This window comes from Tachysurus vachellii, chromosome 11 (genome assembly GCF_030014155.1).
Source record: "Tachysurus vachellii isolate PV-2020 chromosome 11, HZAU_Pvac_v1, whole genome shotgun sequence".
Taxonomy (NCBI): domain Eukaryota; kingdom Metazoa; phylum Chordata; class Actinopteri; order Siluriformes; family Bagridae; genus Tachysurus; species Tachysurus vachellii.
This window is the reverse complement of record NC_083470.1, coordinates 23,712,465-23,731,129: the sequence shown is the minus strand read 5'-3', so window position 1 is coordinate 23,731,129 and position 18,665 is coordinate 23,712,465. Positions and strand designations below refer to the sequence as shown.

The 18,665-nt window shown below is 41.2% G+C and overlaps 1 protein-coding gene and 1 long non-coding RNA gene across 2 annotated transcripts in view; one reads left to right on the top strand and one right to left on the bottom strand.

Moving 5' to 3' along the window:
* Nucleotides 1–2,669: 2,669 nt before the first annotated feature.
* LOC132853614 (uncharacterized) lies at nt 2,670–4,726 on the bottom strand. The gene is made up of 3 exons (XR_009649187.1): nt 4,588–4,726; nt 3,273–3,621; nt 2,670–3,139 (listed from the first exon to the last, which is right to left on the bottom strand). It is a non-coding gene; the product is annotated as an uncharacterized LOC132853614 (long non-coding RNA).
* bmp1a (bone morphogenetic protein 1a) overlaps nt 4,576–18,665 on the top strand; it is a 61,109-nt gene continuing 47,019 nt past the window's right edge. The window contains exon 1 of the mRNA XM_060881478.1: nt 4,576–4,808. Within this exon, the coding sequence (XP_060737461.1) occupies nt 4,655–4,808 (154 nt within the window). The 5' untranslated portion in view covers nt 4,576–4,654. The remainder of the gene's footprint in view (nt 4,809–18,665) is intronic.

Here is an 18,665-nt window from a genome sequence, read left to right as displayed (position 1 = left end):
AGGTTATATCGGAGTTTATCTGAATGTAAAGAATCCCATCCAAGCATATTAAACAAGGATCAGGTTCTACGGGCTGTGTAGGAAATGCAAATGCAAGATGGTTGAACAGGAAGCACAGTATGTCTAGCATCAGCTAGTATTGTACAGATTGCATCACTCCTCTTGGAATTTTTCCATATTATATGTTGCAACTCAGAAGTGAAAATGGATTAATTGGTCATTTTAAAATGTAATGCACTCCATAAATTACTGTAGGTTTCACACATTTTCACACATGGGCTTTTGTCCACACAATGCATTAAATTAATTTTTTTCTTTTCAATTCATTCATTTTCATGTGATTTTTTTCAGAGTAATTTTTTTTTTTCATTTTATTTTATTTAGGACAATTTTTTTCCACATGATTTTTTTATGACATCATTATTTTTTCTATTAATATTCATATTATTTTCATTTATTTAAAAAATTGTTTTATTTTTGTACATTCGTTTTTCATTTTTTCTCATAAGATTCTGACATAATTTCATGTGACTTTTTCGCAATTTATTGATGTCTCCCATGATTCATTTATTTTGATGCACAATTTTTACACAAATAAATTCACCCCCTTGATAGAACCAATTACAGCTGCCGGTCTTCTGGATGGAGATATAGTGATATATATTATATATGTCTATTGCGTAGGCAATTCCTGTACTGAAGAAGGCTGAATGAAAGGGAAAGAAGTCTTATTTGTTTTTTCTTTTCACAGTTAAATATATGGAAAAATAAAACACTATTCATGCTTGTGGATCAACTTATGGAATTTTCCTCATTTATGCATGCATGAGCCATTTAAGCATATCTAATACATTCACACTCTTTCTCAGCAGTTGAACACATATGATATTATTAAGAAAAGGGCTACAGATGGTGCCCAAATCAATAAAAACTGTCAGTTAGGAATAGTCAAAAATATCAGATCATACAGGCTTGAATTTCCGTGAACTAATCAAGAATAAACGATGATAAAACTGAAAGCATTCGGTTTAAACGGTTTCATTCATTCAGTTACTTATGTGAAAATCAGTGAAAGTTCCGTGAGCCTTTTGGCAAGAACCAACAAGCTGTAATTTTATGTTGTAAAAATGTATCTCTTCCCAAAACGTGTATTTGCTCATGACTCATTTTCTCCTGACTTGTATAGAGACCGGAAACGAAGCCTTATAAACAGTTACACAATAAATTGCACCAGTCCATAGTCCAAACATGGAGTTATATAAATATATACAAATTGAAGTACAAACTGTTCACACTTTTGCTGGTCGTCTATGATTCGTTATGACTCATTGGACAGTATGATTCATTTAATAGTAAATATTACACCTTCCTAAAACCACTTTAGTATTTTCTTGTGAAATGAAGCACTGCATAAAAAAGAAAAATCCAGGAGAAAGACTCGTCTGCAAAGCTCATTCTCTTTCCTCTGTGCTAAACGTGACGTGGCAGAACAGCAGCACTGTTCATCCGTCGATGACTCAACATGTTAGAAGATTTGAGAAATAACTCTGGCACTTAGACTTGATGCTTTCACTCAATCTGTGCTTCCAAAAAGCCAGGCACATGAGGAATTTTCAATGATTTTCCTAAGCATGACAGATTTAGCACAACTTACAGCGGGCTGTATTTAAGGAATAATTGGTTTTCTGGCAAAAATAGTGGTCGGATATACTGAAGATGCCAGTGGGAGTTCAGAGGCTGAGATTCTATGCTAGTAACCATGCTAAATACTGTTGTTAAACTCTATTGTTGTTGGGTTTTTTGTTGTTGTTTTTGTCTCTTTTATTTCACATGCCAGCAAAAAAATAAATAAATAAATAATAATAATATATATATATAAAAAATATATATGTAAAAGTATGATATTAATTGCACCACATTTGACCAGAAATATACCAGACTCATCACTCTTCCAAAAATAACAATTACTTATTATTGGAAGTCATAAAATGAGTAAAAAATGCTTGTTTAAAGTAAAAACTATTTCTTAAAAAAAAAACAGGAATAAATGTATCCATGGCCATTAAATTCTCTTATTATTTATCTTAGAAGTAATTTTGAAATTGTAATTAAAAAAGTTTATTTTAAAAACCGTAATGGTTCTTCGGTGTAGAACCCAACAGATGTGTCTACGTCTAGGAATCTTCATCACTCGCTCGAGAGGATTCAACAGTTTATAAACATCTTCAAGATTATTATTATTATACTTCCACATGCCTCTGCTTTACTAATCCAATATATTACTCATTAAGCTCCTTCAGCTCAATAGTCAAATTTATACAGAAACATCAATTTCCGTTACAAACAATTTACGGTCATCCCGATTCCCACGTCACCGCGGCCGTCTACCGATCTCAAAAAAGGACAATTGACTCATTTCCCAAAAAATGACACATAATGCGATGACACTTGAAATAAACCTCTCTATCGGGAACTAATACACATAGAAAACAGGAAGGAGACAATTACTGATCACGAACATTCAGTAGATGTAGTAACAACTAGTAGTATTTAGTCATATTGGTTAATAGAATATACCAGAAGAACAACATACAGTCGTTAGTAGGCTATTGCTTTTGTACTGGACGAGTTACTGTGAAATAGCGATAGAAAATTGAATTAGGGTTAAGGTTATTTAGCAGAAGATACCAAAAATCATGATTGTGATTAAAACACCAGACTGAGAGATGGTAATGTGGTGGGAAATTTTTATTATTCTTACATTTCTGGAAAAAATATAATAAAGAAGGATGACTGTGGGGGCACAGTGGCCTAGTGGTTAGCACGTTTGCCTCACACCTCCAGGGTCGGGGTTCGATTCCCACCTCCACCTTGTGTGTGTGGAGTTTGCATGTTCTCCCCGTGCCTCGGGGGTTTCCTCTGGGTACTCCGGTTTCCTCCCCCGGTCCAAAGACATGCATGGTAGGTTGATTGGCATCTCTGGAAAATTGTCCGTAGTGTGTGATTGCGTAAGTGAATGAGTGTGTGTGTGTGTGCCCTGCGAAGGGTTGGCACTCCGTCCAGGGTGTATCCTGCCTTGATGCCCGATGACGCCTGAGATAGGCACAGGCTCTCCATGACCCGAGGTAGCTCGGATAAGCTGTAGAAAATGAGTGAGAGAGAGAGTGAGGATGACTGTAAGATGTAAACACGGAAAAAGTTCATTTTTACCTCGCATTGACTTTTATTATTATTATTTGTATATGGCCAAAGGTTCATGGACATGGACTGACCATCACATCCATATGTGCTTGGTGAATATCCCATTTCAGATTTATTCTTCCTTTGCTGTTATGATAACTTTCCACTAGATGTTGATGTGTGGTTGTGTGGATTTGTGTTCATTCAGCTACAAGAGCGTTAGTGAGGTCAGGCACTGATGCTAGGCAAGAAGACCTGGGGTGTTGTTGGTGATCCAATTAATCCCTGAGGTTTTCAGTCAGGATGCAGGACACTTGAGTTGTTCTATGTCAATCTTGGCACATTATATCTTCATGGAGCAGGCTTTACGCACAGGGTCCTAGGTATTAGACATGGGTGTGCTGGCCAGGCGTGCACAAACCTTCGGCCACGGGATCGTCACTATAACAGATACAAAGAGATCAACAGGCCTTTACATAGCAATCATGCCTCGTAGCTTTCCAACATTGTATTTTTAGGAGCCTTTCAGTGAAGATGGTCTGTCTTTGATAAAAGACTCTGACTTTGTAATTCATTCCCAGCAGACAGGCGTGAAGAGGTCAGTGAATTAGGAACTGAGCAGCGCTATCCATCTGTAATCTGATGGTTTTAGGGTGGGACAGCACATTATGCATTCTTTTCAGGCGTAGTTGGGTTCTATCTCTCCTTGATGCTTGAGGTATACACACACTCACCTCAAAGTATCGTACAAAGATAGACAGAAACACGTTCGGAACTTTGCTGAATCCATTCAACCTTTGCGTATGTAAACTAAACGCTCCTGTAACTTCGCCAGCGACGTCCACGTGCGACGTCTCAGCATCACACGACCAGTTCAGAGCATCTCACAGCCTCCGATTCTCTCAGGAACAGCACAAAAACAGCACCAACCAGTCAGTGATCACCACAATCCCTAAACACACAACTTTAATTTGAGTTCATTTGTGTTTCAGGACCAACTGGAAGGTTGTCAGCTATGAATGGAAACCTCAGACAGAATGTTAGTTAGTAAAAGCTAAAAAACAGTGAATCTGAGATAAACACAAAGCTGTTCAGCTGTTTGCTATTGCAGAAAGCAGGTCTGACTGAGACACCACATGGCTGGTCATGAATCAAAAGTATCGACACCCGTCTGGTTCGATTCACGTATCCGTGTTGTTTCGAAGGAACCGAGTCGTTAAAGTGAGTCATCACGAACATCACTAAGTAAAACCCGCCCTCGAGACGGATCTCGTCCGTCCGTCCGTATGTCCGTCCCCACACCACTCACCCCCCCACCCCCTCTGAAACCTCCCATTTCCCCCTCCCTCCCTCCCTCCCTCCCTCCCTCTCTCTCTCTATCATCTGTCTCTCCTAGTAGGTCTTTACCTCTGAGCGCTGCTGCTGCTGCTGCTGTGTATCTCACCGTGTCGCCCCTCCGCTGCTTCTCCGGATCATGGAGCTCGCGACGCGCTGCTTGTTGCTGCTCGCGAGCCTCGGCGCGGTTTCCACGGCCACCGACTGGGACGCGGCGGCGGATCCGAGCTACTACGACGAAGCGATGATGAGTTCTCCAGAAGCGATCGACTACAAAGACCCGTGCAAAGCCGGTGAGAAGAATCCGCGGCGTTTTGTTTTCTTTTTCTTCCCCTTCTTTTTTGCTTCTTCTTCTCCTTTTCCTTCTCCCACACACACACACACACGCGCACACACACACACACCTTCACTCCCCTCGTCCTCGTCTGCACGAGCCACGTAAGTGACAGCGAGAGAAAACCCCCCAAAAAAGCCCCAAACAACAAAAACAAAATATGTGTGTGTGTGTGTGTGTGTGTGTGTGTGTGAGGGAGAGTGTGAGTGTGTGCGTGCGTGAGTGTGTGTGCGCGCGTTTGCAAAGAGTTTTGTTTGGGTTGTTGTTTTTGTTTTTTTGCACTGTACTTGGCACAAAATTGGCACAAAATTGGGCAAAATCACATCAAGTAGCACGAGACATGTAACCAAATCTGGACACAAAGTTTTTCCTCTTTTTTTTTCTTTTCTTTTTTTTTTTTTTTTTTGGAAACTTTCCAATCCGGGTAGTAAAAAAAGTCTTAGATTTTTTCCCCCCCTTGGCTGTCAGATCTTGACACTGTGTTAAGAAGCTTTGCCATTATTCAGTGACGCAACATCTATTGGACATTGTGTTTTCTTTGATGCCTTGCTCTAGTGGTTGTGGCTTGATGTGGAACATCCTACACACATTTCTCAGAACTAAAGTACTTTTCCTTGTCGCTTTGGATCCGAAGGTACGTCGAATACGTATCTTTTAACTCGTGTGTGTGTGATGTATCTTAAAAAAAAAACAGGACTCATACCTAATACATGAAAAATCGAAGCGACGACAAATCGATAAAGTCGATTTTATTCCCAATTTTAATGTCACTCATGTATGACATCATATCCCCTCATATGTCACCAAATGCCAGTGATGAGATGAAGCCATGAGGGAAATAGTTATGATAGATCTGCTGTCATTGGAACAGTTTCCTGATTTTACTCCTAAGATGAATCGATGTTGGCTAATTAACCTCAATATATCAATTTAAACACGAAGCGGTGGCTCTTGGGCTTAAGGGTAGTGATTAACTTTAGGTCCCCGTGGTCCTCGTTACCGTTCTTTCTGTCACTCAATTTCTTTAAGGAATAAATCTTTACGGTGTGTGTATATAAATGTCTGGTTTATCCTTGCTGAGTTTGTTGAATTCACTGCTGTAGATGATGTTAAAGGTTGTTGCTTTGTTATTTGATAGACGAAACCCCCCCCACACACACAGACACACACACATCTACAGACTCACGAACTTCAGTCGTCTCCGTGATCTCGGCCTCTATTAACTTCTTTCCGGCTCCTGTCCTCCTCTCTGCGTCTTTCCCTCCCTCCCTCTCTTTCATCCTGCTCTTTTTCGCTCTTTCATGGCCCAGCTTTCTGCCTTGTCCTCATTTGCAGCTGAATGGGGGCCCTTGGCTGTTCATTTTTACGTTTTCACCCCTTGAAAAAGACAGGGTCCCCTATTACTAGTGGCTGTGGGACAAATTGGTATTCTGGTCTCATGCTGTCGGTTTGACCCACAGACACGACGAAGAACTCATCTGAGCTCATCTTTCAGATCAGAAAGTACAGCATGCTATTCGATTCGTTCTCAGCAGCCGTTTTGTGCCGCATGTGTGTGTTTTCTCAGCTGCTGCGAACTACGAGGACGTGTACGTTTAGTCTTTTCTTAGCCGTGTTTGTCTGTATCTTTTGCTTTGCGTGCTGAATCTTGGCTGTGTGCCTCAAGAACACTCCGACGTGATGCTTCATCCGTCGCTCGATTTACGTTACGGCTTTGTGTCACGTAAACATGTTTGAGGAAGTAGTAAAAACAAGGCTTGTGAAAGCCTATGACGTAAAAATGTGTCCTTTTTTTTACACGCTTCTCTTTGTAAACAAGCACATCTTCGCTAAGCATCACAGCCTGTCCTGCCTCGTCTAGTTGGCTTGACGTGTCCACTCGGAAGCTTGGTGATGCACAGGAAGAACCGATGTCTAAGAGACCTGTATGGAGTGAACTATTATAGGAAGATAATTACTAATAGATTGCGGTTATGTGGTTGATATGAGCAGTGTTTTATTCCTGTTATTCCACATACTCTCACCATCGAAGACTTATTTTTAAAAAACATTAAATGATAACTGTTAATTGTTGCGTTTAATGCCTATGCAGCATCGTGACACACTTTTTTGTTTTTCGTCTAATAGAACAAACAAAGAAACAAACCAAAAAAAAAAAAAAAACTTGAAAAAGAGCTAAAGACTTCACCACAGTGGAAAAATTCACTCTTAAAAAATGCAGAAATTGACGACTTCTTCCGTAAATGTTCGCAGAAAAACACAGCGTATCACAGATCATGTGTTTTGTTTTTAACATAACAGAACGTTTTAAAGTTCCTGTCAACAAGCCGTCACTATAGAAACGATAGCCCTCTAGTGTCACCCAAATGAGGATGAGGTTCACTTTTGAGTCTGGTTCCTCTCAAGGTTTCTTCCTCTTCCAACTAAGGGAGTTTTTCCTCACCACAGTTGCCTCAGTCACCTCAGGATTGTTTATTAGGGATAAATACAAACACATTTAAATATAAGCCTAATATTAATCTTGACTTTTGTATTATATTAATCTATGTATGAATCACTTTGTGTACTATGTTTCTGATGTTCTGTAAAGCTGCTTTGAGACAATGAGCACATGAATGTAAGTCAAAAAACAAATGCACGAGTCGTTTAAACAGAGCTGTGGTGCAATAAACCATTAGTAGCTGGAAAAGCGAAATTGAATTCATGCCAATTCTTAATTTCTTTACTAATTTTAATAAACAGAACATTTAGCGCTGATTCGTGCCTCCCCCCGTCCCTTGGGGGCTGATGGGAAAGTGCTTGAGAGCATCCGTGCCATGGTGGAGGTTAGGACAGGGCAGTTCAGCGTGCCTTGGACTTCGAAGCCCAGATGGTGTGTTTACACACACACTCAGGATTGAGTGACCCAGAGTTCCTCGTCTCCTCTTTGACAAACAGTCCTCGTACTTGCCACTAATTGATCTGCTTACGCAGTAATGTTCCCGTACTTTCAGAGAAACCAAAACAAGCACTAAAACCCTGTTTCCTGCTGTGATTCCTGGACCCTGTGGATTCCGTTATCTAAGTTAAACATTCTTTTTTTCAACTGACTGCTTTGTTGAGGGAAAAAAACTCAGGGAAGTGTAGCAAAGATCGTAGCTACCATGATATGACCACACCGCTGATGCTTCTGTTTATACTGTTTTGCTCTGGTTGCCACGGTGATGTGAACGACATCCTGATCGGTGGTGGATGGCGGTCCGGATTATGCAAGTCCTGTTTTTTTTGTTGCTGTATGGTTTATATACATTTTTTCTGGCTACAAGCTTCAGAATGTTGAAGCTTACAATCCGATCGGTTCTCCAGACTTCCGCGAGACAGTGAAATTTCAGACGCGAGACGCAGAGTGAGAGAACAAGAAGACACACGTACTGAAATAAAGAGACAAACATTGAGACTGAGAGAAAGAGAGACACTTACAGTGAGAAAGAAACACACACAAATGGAGAAAGAGATGGGGAGAGAAAGCGAGAGACGGGGGTGGGGTGGGGGCACACTTACATTGAGATAGGGACTTGCACAGATAGAGAGGGATATAGAGTGAGAGAGAAAGAGAAAGAAACATGGAGAAAGAGAGAAAAGGGGAGAGAGTGAGAAAGAGACACAACTGGGACAGAGAGACATACAGAGAGACATACAGAGAGACATACAGAGAGAGATACAGAGAGAGATACAGAAAATCAGAGAGAGAGAGAGAGAGACACTGGATACTGAAATTGAGGGATCGAGAGAGACACACATGGAGAAAGAGAGTGAGACATTTTGAAACAGAAAGAGAGAAAAGGGGAGACAGTGAGAGAGACACAACTGGGACAGAGAGAGATACAGAGAGAGATACAGAAAATCTGAGACAGAGAGAGATACAGCGAGAGATACAGCGAGAGATACAGCGAGAGATACAGAAAATCTGAGAGAGAGAGAGAGAGAGAGAAAGAGAGAGACTGGATACTCAAATTGAGGGATGGAGAGAGACACACATGGAGAAAGAGAGACACAAAGACAGGAAAAAACAGACCCATGCAGAGGGAGGATGAGCAAGAGAGAGATTCCAGTCTATTTCTAATAGAGAGATGAGAGAGATACTTACAGTGGGAGAGAGATAGAATATATAGAGACACGAAGAGGGAAAGTTTAATTAAAATTAGGCACTCTCACTCTCTCTCTCTCTCTCTCTCTCTCTGTCTTTGTTAAGTTTTGTTTTTACAAAGCTAGAGGTTATTTTTTATAACTGTCTCTGTATTTTGGAGATTCTTGACATATTTCTGTTATTTTGCTCTCTTTCGGTCTCAGAAAAGCTTGAAACTTTGTTGTCATCCTAATTTAAGGTTAGTGTGAGGGTTTGTGAAGTCAGAGCGACGCTATTAAGGTTTTAAAGATCCTGACCTGCTTTCATCTGTTTTGCAGATGTCCTCCAAGTGCTTGAGGGAAACGGCACTTTAACACACACACACACACACACACACACACACACACACACACACACACACACACACACACACACACACTTCTGTGCAATGCTTCCTGTCCCTGTTTAGTGCTCCAGTTCTCAGACAAACACACACACACACACACACACTCTTTCCTTGGTGGTTTTTAATAATGGACAGAAGATGAGACACTTTGACCTAAAACTCCGTTACAGCTTTCACTCAGAAATGTATTCCAGTCTCTAGTTTGCCTCCAGATGTTTCGGGTGCAGGGCGTAAAACCACAAGGGTGAGCAGCCGAGGCCAGTGCCAGAGTGTGTGGCATCATGTGGTCTTACAGCTGTAGTACTGTGCCAGAGTGGCAAAAAAAGGAGAGAGACTGAGAGAGAGACTGAGAGAGAGAGACTGAGAGAGAGAGACTGAGAGAGAGAGACCGAGAGAGAGAGACCGAGAGAGAGAGACCGAGAGAGAGAGACCGAGAGAGAGAGGCCGAGAGAGAGAGACCGAGAGAGAGAGACCGAGAGAGAGAGACCGAGAGAGAGAGAGCGAGCGAGAGAGAGAGAGAGCGAGCGAGCGAGACAGAGAGAGCGAGCGAGACAGAGAGAGAGAGACAGAGAGAGAGAGACAGAGAGAGAGAGAGGGACAGTGAGAGAATGTGAGAGCAAGAGAAAGAGGCACATGGAATGATTCACACAGAGAGACCTGGAGACAAAGAGAGAGAATCAGACAGACAGACAGACAGACAAGCATCCAGAGAGCTGGAGGCACAAAGAGAGAGACAGACACATGGAGAGAAAGACAGTGAAAGAGACTGATGGTTGGAGAGAGACATACAAAGAAAGACAGACATGTCAGAAGACATGAGAGAGAGAGAGAGAGAGCGCACTTGGTTGTAAAGTTTATCTCAACCGTGTCAGCGTACGATGAAGTATAGATGTTAAAACGGCTGCCAGCTGGAGTTTGGAGTCCAGAGTGTGAACGAGAGAAACAGTGTGTTCGCTATAGAGAGATAATAGGATTAAATAGTAAACGTAAGCATTCGCTTTTCATTCCTCAAAGAATTGCAGCTGCGTTCGGAAATAAGTGAAACTATTGTTCTTCCTCACGCTCATCTGTCTAACCGGATGCGGACAGCTGTGTGATAAAGACCGAAATAATGGAAAGCTTAATTACTTGTTTCATTAGACGATCCGTTTCATATTAAATCTCGGCAAACGGAGCGTAGCGGGCAAAAAACGTACATTTTGTTATGAACAAAAAATCGTTTTGATTTTGAACACGCAGCTCGTTTGGAGTTCCAGTGAAGTCGATTTTGTTTTCTCCACTTCTTGGAGTTGTGTTCTTCCTCTTATTTCACTGCAGTTTGCAGTTGTTTGTTAATTAAAGAGCGAAACGTGCTGTTTATCGCTTTATTGTTGCGTTTAATGTTGCGGAAATCCTGTGATCTGGTTTATTATAGCAGCTATACGAAATAATGCGTCCGCGTATTGAAAACACCAACGTCAGTAGAAGTTTTATTATTATTATTATTAGTAGTAGTGCTATTGTTGCCTAATACAGTTGTTGTGTCTGCTGTTTTCATTGTTATTGTTACTGTTGTCGTTGTCACTGTTTTTGTTGTTGTTACTGCTTTTGTTGTAATTTGAGCTGTTGTATTTGTGATTGTTTCTGTTGTTGTTATTGTTGTTCATCCAAATTTCAGGCTGTTTTTTTGGGGTCTGTCTTTTCCACTATTTAACTCCTCCATCCATGATCATACCGCTGAAAACAACAAGCTTGCGTCTAGTGTATTGTCCAGACATCATGGCCGTGTTTCCAGCCGCTCGAGTGCGGCATCGTTGTGAGTGAATTTGAACAGAGACACCTGTATTTGGGTTGTTCGCATTCAGATCCGATCGGTCTGGTCCTGGCAAGCGTCCCTAGCTCATTTTAACCGTCATCCCTTTGCTTCTTGCGGAGGTTTTCCTTTACTCTCGAGAGATGTAACGTAACAACCGCATCGCCATAGTGCTTATGCGCAGGCATCTTTCCCTTTGACTGGAGGTTTTCGCAAAGGGATTCGATCTCAGCTGTGCAGTTATGTAAGCCTTTTACAGTACATGTTCCTTGGCGAGTAGAGTGAAGAGAAATGATCTCTGAGTGACGGGACTGCGATGAGTAATGAAGTAATGACGTAACGAGTAATAAAGAGTTGTCGCATGTAGAAAACAAGCTGAAGTAAGTCCAACCCTTTGGGTATAACATCATAACATCTGGCTCTCCTTTCAGGTACTAAGATTAATTTGAGCCTGGGGTTTGTTTGCGCTTCACGTAATGCTTTATCCGAGCCAATTTTAAGGAACTGAGGAAATGGACTTCTCTTCACTTCTCTTCTTCATGTATGTATTATGTTGTCTTTTCTAAACAATCAGAGAAGAGAGTTTTCTTCATTTCTATGGTAACATCTATGTGAATGGCTAATGATGATGATGATGATAATAAAAACTTACTAAAATTATGCTGTTGTTTGAGAAACAAACCATATTGTCCTTGATATGGTAAACTTTCTGTAAAGGTGTCTGTCTGTTTTCCGCCACGGGAAAGTCTTCGGTACAGGAGACGATGCCCTTTCTGCCTTTTTTTTTGTTTTTTTTTAGCCTCATTAACTTCAAAAGAGAGAAAAGAAAAGAAAGGCTGGTTAGACAAGTCCTGCTGTTGTGTAAGAAGAAGAACTAATCACTCGGGAAGTCTCGGGAAACTTCCGTCTGTTAACAGCGGCTCCACTTCATCATCCCGTTCTATCATTGACACCAACAACTGTTTTAGTCCATGTTTCGTGACGTCTACACATGGCATAAGCGAGAAAAGAGGAGGAGGTGAAGAAATCAAAGTCTACAGACTGTAAGTTATTCAGCGTGTGCCAGGTTTGGCGAGTTCAGGGATTCGAGACTAACCGGGACGTGTCTGCTTCGGCCAGCCAACTTGACAGCAGGTCATTCAGGGTTCTCTTGGCTAACTCACCACAGCGTATTTACACTAGAGCTTGTGCTGACGGGACTCCCTCTAACTGATCCGGGACCAGTTTTATTTTTTTACGCTACATCAGACTAGGATTAGGATTGGAAGTTTGAATCATGTATGTAACCTTAAACAGGCATTTATAATTACGTTCGTTTGCATAGTTTTTTACAACCTCGAGGGGTGTGCTGTTAGTGATCGAACGGTGTGAATTATGTGGGGCTTCGGTTACGTCGTGGAAGTTTTCCAGAGTATTCACAAGTGATTTATTATAAGGTTTCTTTTGAGTCTTGAATCCGCTTTATTAGGGCTGGTAAGGGAACATCTGGTTATAGCTGCTATAATGTAAGTGATAACAGGAACTAACTGGTCTCACTTATTATTATCCACAACATTAAATGTGACTTTTAGTGTCAGAAAAGTACAGCATGTTGTTTATTAGCGATTTAAAACCCGAAGATTGCTGTGGTATAAAAGAAATAAAAAAGAAACACACCTAGAAATCTACTTTTCTGGGGGATTCATTTTTTTTTTTGCAAACGAAGTCAAATAACAATACAGAATCCCATTTTAGTCTTACATGAAAAAGGAGTAAAGTAAAAGTATTACAATAGTAACAATAATGGAAAGAAACTAAAAAGAAAAAGAAGAGAACAACCCCCCCCCCCCACCCCACCCCACCCACTGGTGTTTTTATATCATTAATGGTGCTTGCAAAGCAACATTATTACTATTGTGCTGGACAAAACTTTGGCACGTTACTTGTCCCGCAACCCTAGACCCATGAATGACGTGTCAAATTGACCGGCTCATTGAGGAGAGGTGTGCTATGACTTTTATAAGCGATCCGAGTACCGGTACTTACGGTACTGGGTCTCAAATTGGCCTTTTTTCCCATAGACCATAGACCATTATAAACTTTGGAGGTTTATAACTCGGCAAGCTTTCTAACTATCTACACCAAACTCAGCCAGCTCCTTTAGGGTGATACTCTGAACAAAGTTTTACATTGGTGTACCGACTGGCCTTCTGGTTGTGCTGCAGCCCCGCCCCCAAAATATGCAAAATCAAAAAACTTTTTACAACATGGACATGTGACATATCAAAACACTCAGAACAATGAGGGGAACTTCCTCACGTGTATTTTGATGACGTCACATGCTCGTCTCGACTAGCCTTCGTGATTTGCCACGTGCAAGCACCATTCACATTTTCTTCAGGAAATGTACGTTCTAGTTTATTAGATTATATACAGTACTGTGCAAAGATTTTAGGCAGGTGTGAACAAATGCTGTAAACAAAGAATGCTTTCAAAAATGGAAGTGTTAAACATTTATTTTCATAAATGAACAAAATGCAGTGAATGAACAAAAGAGAAATCTAAATCAAATCAATATTTGGTGTGACCACACTTTGCCTTCAAAACAGGTAGACTTCTAGGTACACTTGCACACAGTTTTTGAAGGAACTCGGCTGGTAGGTTGTTCCAAACATCTTGGAGAACTAACCACAGATCTTCTGTGGATGTCGGCTTTCTTACATCCTTCTGTCTCTTCGTGTAATCCCAGACACGCTCGATGATGTTGAGATCAGGGCTCTGTGGGGGTCGTGCCATCACTTCATGCTGGTTTGAATCCAAAAGGTTGTAACACCAAAGATTGATATGATTTAGATTTTTCTTTCATTTGCTCACTTTGCATTTTGTAAATTGACAGAAATAAACACTCATGATTTATATTTCTGAAAGCATTCTTTGTTTACAGCATTTTTTCACAGCTGCCTAAAACTTTTGCACAGTTCTGTATAACTGCTATTTTTTTTCAGTCTTTTTTAGAGGTCTATTTTGCCTTATCTTTTGGATCACCGTTTTGTTATAATATTTTTCCATTTGTAACTTGTGACTTACACATCCTGTTGTTTCTGATTAACGGTTCAATAAATTAAATTCAAGTATTTCCTTTCCTCCACCTAAAAAACATTAAGATGTCCAACGTAAGATGTATGACTTTCAGCCTGGATAAAGGAGTGAGAGGTTCAGAGGATGACGACTCCTTGGTTTTATAAACAAATAATAAATAAGCGTTGTCTGCTAAACCCAAGCCCTTACCTTAAAACATGTGCACTGGGAATGAAAGGTTGGCTGTTTGCATTTTTTATTGGCCGGATATGAACTTTGTGCCGTAACGATGATGTTTTACAATATAACTAATAGATTAGACATTGCATTGACCAGAACTTTTACAAAAACAGTGTTTAAATGCGAAGTTTGCTTCTTTATCACCCTGATTATTCCTGCCAAGAGACAGCAGGGCTGTAAAAACACGATGCAGCCTCCTCTGATAAAATGTACATGATTACATTTAATCAAGATTAAAAACACACATACCTAGCAAACGGTGCAAAAGTTTACACACCCTCTCGCTTTCCAAGTAAAAAAATGGGCGAAGTGATTTAGACACGTTGACTAATTCAATCATCACACACTATGCAAGCCTGAGGATTTTTTTTTTTTTAGCTCTCTACATCCTCACAGAAAGAAGAAATACACATGCTGTCTATTCTGTCCTGGTCTAGTTTACCTCCTGCTGAAACAGCATTGAAGGTTAAGAATATTGCCGGAGTGCGTTTTCAGGCTTAACGAAGACCGGCGCCTATTAACAAGAACAATATGCTTTGTTGTCGTTGGGGAAACAACCCCGAAAGCCTTGGGATTGCACCAATTCGCTCACCTCTTTTACAGCTAATTAGGCCCAATAATTAGAGTGCAAACTGACAGGGGCCTTGATTTGCAGCGTCAGCCCATGCTGTAAAAGAAGCCGTCTGTAAATGTATTCACTTGATGCATGTGAGTGAATTTGGTATGAGGTGTTCATGTTAAAACTGAAACATTTATCTGACTGTGTTCGAAAACAAAAATCAATGAACAAAATGAAGCACAGACAGACAGACAGATAGGAAGATAGAGGGGCGGACTGAAAGATTGGAAGACAGGTAAGCAGGCAGACAGAGGGGCAAGTAGACAGAAAGACAGGCAGACAGACAGACCTTCCGACATATTGACATACAGCTTACTAGCACCTTTGCTAAATAGCTTACTTGCGTTGGCAAAGCACGGGCTCAATCTTGAATTCCTCGATGCCGCAGTGGACCGCATGGCCTCACGTCTTCAGGGACCCTTGTTTGATCCTGAACCGGGGTTACTGTCTGTCTCGAGTTATTAAGCTGTCAAGATGTTTTGCCAACTCACTCCCAGTGTTTTTGGAATGGGCTTTAAATCCATCACATAAAGCGATTACTAAAAGACTTGAAAGCAGTGAAAAAGTACTAGATTAAAAGTACAATTGAAAAATTGTGCAACTTTATACTTAAAGCAAACTTAAAATAAAATATATCTTTGTGAGCATAACAATAAATAACCAAGTTACACCCATCTCAGGACACATGTAATAAATTTTAAATCTTGGTCACGTGTCAGAAGTGAGATGGTGTGGTTCGATGGTGTGTTGGATCAATAGCTCTTTGTGTTGGCAGTAATGGGGTTGTGTTGCAGTAATGGGGAGTTCACTGAATTCAGCCGCTTTTCTGACCCCTTGCTGGGTTCGTGACACCTGATTCTGTTTACGAGCGTGCGTTTGTGCATAGCAATAGCTGGTTCGGCCTCATGTTGTTATATTAGTGTACTATATATGCCTGTCTCATGGCTCTCAAACATGTGTAATGTGTTAAAACAATTAGTATGTGTGGTGGGGAAAGAAACAAGCCAAGGATTTGAAAGAAGATATTATAGGAAACCAAAACAAAAGGGATTGGCACTAATGGTCCCAAGTCCTTTATTTGATGGTCTATCTGTCTGTCGCATTTAAAATCTTTTGACAGCCGCTGAAATGTGCTGGAAGATGTTTTCAAGCAACTTCCAAATGACAGACACTTCTAGGGTCATGAGGTTTCTGCAGCCGTCTTTCCTGCCCTCTGGTTGTCTATTAGTTCAGCCGTCTTTAGTGCACCCCCTTGTCATGAGTCTTTTTTTCCTGGTGTTGCTCTGGGAAGCCTTGAAGGCATATGTTTGCTGTGGAATAATTCACCCCTCCCCAGGGTTTTCATCCAGCGGCTATAAGCGTGTGCTCGTACGTTTCCAATAGCCCCAATCGCAAGGGTTCAGCTTGCATCATTAAGGAATTCTGAGGTAAGAATTTACCGATTTCCTGGTTCGGAGCCAGAGCCTAATTTGGAACCAGTTCTTTCTTTTTCGACAGCCAAAGCACCGGCTCTGAACCAGGAAAAGTGGTTCTTAAGTAGCACCAAAATGTTGCTGGTCTAGACTTAAGAACCGCTTGTGTTAGGGACTGTGGGCGGGGCTACTGTTAGCGCATTTGATAATGTACCTTAAGTATACTAATGTTTAATACACTTTTACTTTACCGCAATATGATTCATTATCAGCACACATAATAGTAAGTAGCTACATGCTAAGGCTAAGTTTTTTCTGTGTTAATGATAAAATAACGTTATGTACTTTCTCGATTACAACCTCCGTTTATACAAATTACATGGAGCTGCACGTACACGTTGGATTCGCCGCGTTTGGATGCTAATGTATGTTCACAAAGCCATGAGCATTAACAGTAAAGCAACATCCGCCATTGTTGATGTTGTGTTTGCCGCTGCTGCGCTAAAGTTGCTGTGTAACGTGACACGTATACAGTGACGTCAGACTCGGCTCTGTGACGGCTCTCTAGCCGGTGGAAAGACAAACCGGTTCTTAGAAGGTTCGCCAGTGGAACCAACTTTGAACCAGCACCAGTGCTAGCTCTGAACCAGCACCCGGGTCTTTTTGGTGGAAAAGGGGCAATAGAGCTGCTTACGTCCAAGATGAGCAAGCTTGCAAGACAAACCTATCGTCACGACGGAGAGCATCAGACAAGGGCCGTAATCAAAAACAAGAAAGGCTATTTTCAGTGTAGGAACCTGAAATTACTATGATTTGAGTCAAAACCCTCAAAGATTCTAAATTTAAAGGAGGATATACAAAAACCTTCAGCATGCAAAACCAACAAGCAGTTGAGCAGTCTTTGAGTTGCCTAAAGCACTCAGCCTTAATTTAGCGCTGGATGAAATACTCTGGTTCTTTTGTGATCCGTGATGGTTGTCCCACCTCCGTCTCCTAATACACGGCAGCCATTCAGATGCAAACGTTGCGTTTGTATTTAATGAGCCTAAACAGGAGTAACTGTATTGTCATGCACAGTGGTCTAACTCGGGTCTGTCTTAAGGTCTAACCTATTAAACCCCCAACACACACACACACATACAAACTTTCACCCTCTTTTCCCCAACCATCTACAGTACCTCAAAGACGCCCGTGGGGGTAAAAGCAAATTTCTGGTTTAGTGGGCAGGGATTTTAAGTAAATACCTGTCTAGACTGCTCATGTTATGCTCACGAGTAATAGCTAAACTACTTTCCAGGTGTGCATGGATGCCTTTTGTTTCTGGTCTCAAGTAGCTAAGGAGAAGACAGTAGAGATTATGCAAGATATAAAAAAGATTGAAAGTAACCTGAGGTGAAGGGAAGTGCTGCCAAAGACATCAGGTGTTCTGCATTGTGTCTCGCCAACAAAGTTCCCAAAGCATTTCCCCTCATACAGCTGGAACATAGTTTGCTTGATCTCTTCAGATCACGTTCTGCTTCTTTAGCTGCCTCTTTAGGTGTTTGTACTTAGGGCATTATGTTGTGATCGATGCTTTGACATTATCCAGGCAGAAACAGGTTCTCTTGCAGCCGATTCTGGCTTATTTTATAAAAGAACCCCTCCAAATCTGACGTGTACTGGTTAATCCATGCTAATACAAACTATCATCGTTATTGCTAAAGGCCGACCTTCCTTGCTCAGGCAATCCAGATACGATGTTGATCATTCGATAATACTCTCGATCATGAAGTTTGGTGAATTCCATGGGTGCCAGGGTTAAGCTGCAGCTGTTTGGTTGCTTGCCAAACACATTCATTACGAAACAACTCCACGGACCATCTGCTGCTCCACTCTGCTTCGTAAAACACTTTATCCCCCATTTCTTTGTGAGGTATTTATTTAAGTTCATTAGTTCATGGCCCTGATTGGAATTGCTGCTCAGTGTGTTTTTTCAGGGCGATTTATCACCTCATTGTTGGTCTTTCTTTTGCCGAGACACGTCCAGGGCGTTCTTGTAACAGTCAGGATTCTAGTTACCATGGTCAAGGGCTGTGGCTGAGGGGATTAACGCAAGAAAAAAACACAGCGTCACCGGGACAACCCTGCATAAGAAAGCGAAGACAGGCTGGTGTTGGGCTTACTGTTTTTTCGCTTGCTTGTTTTC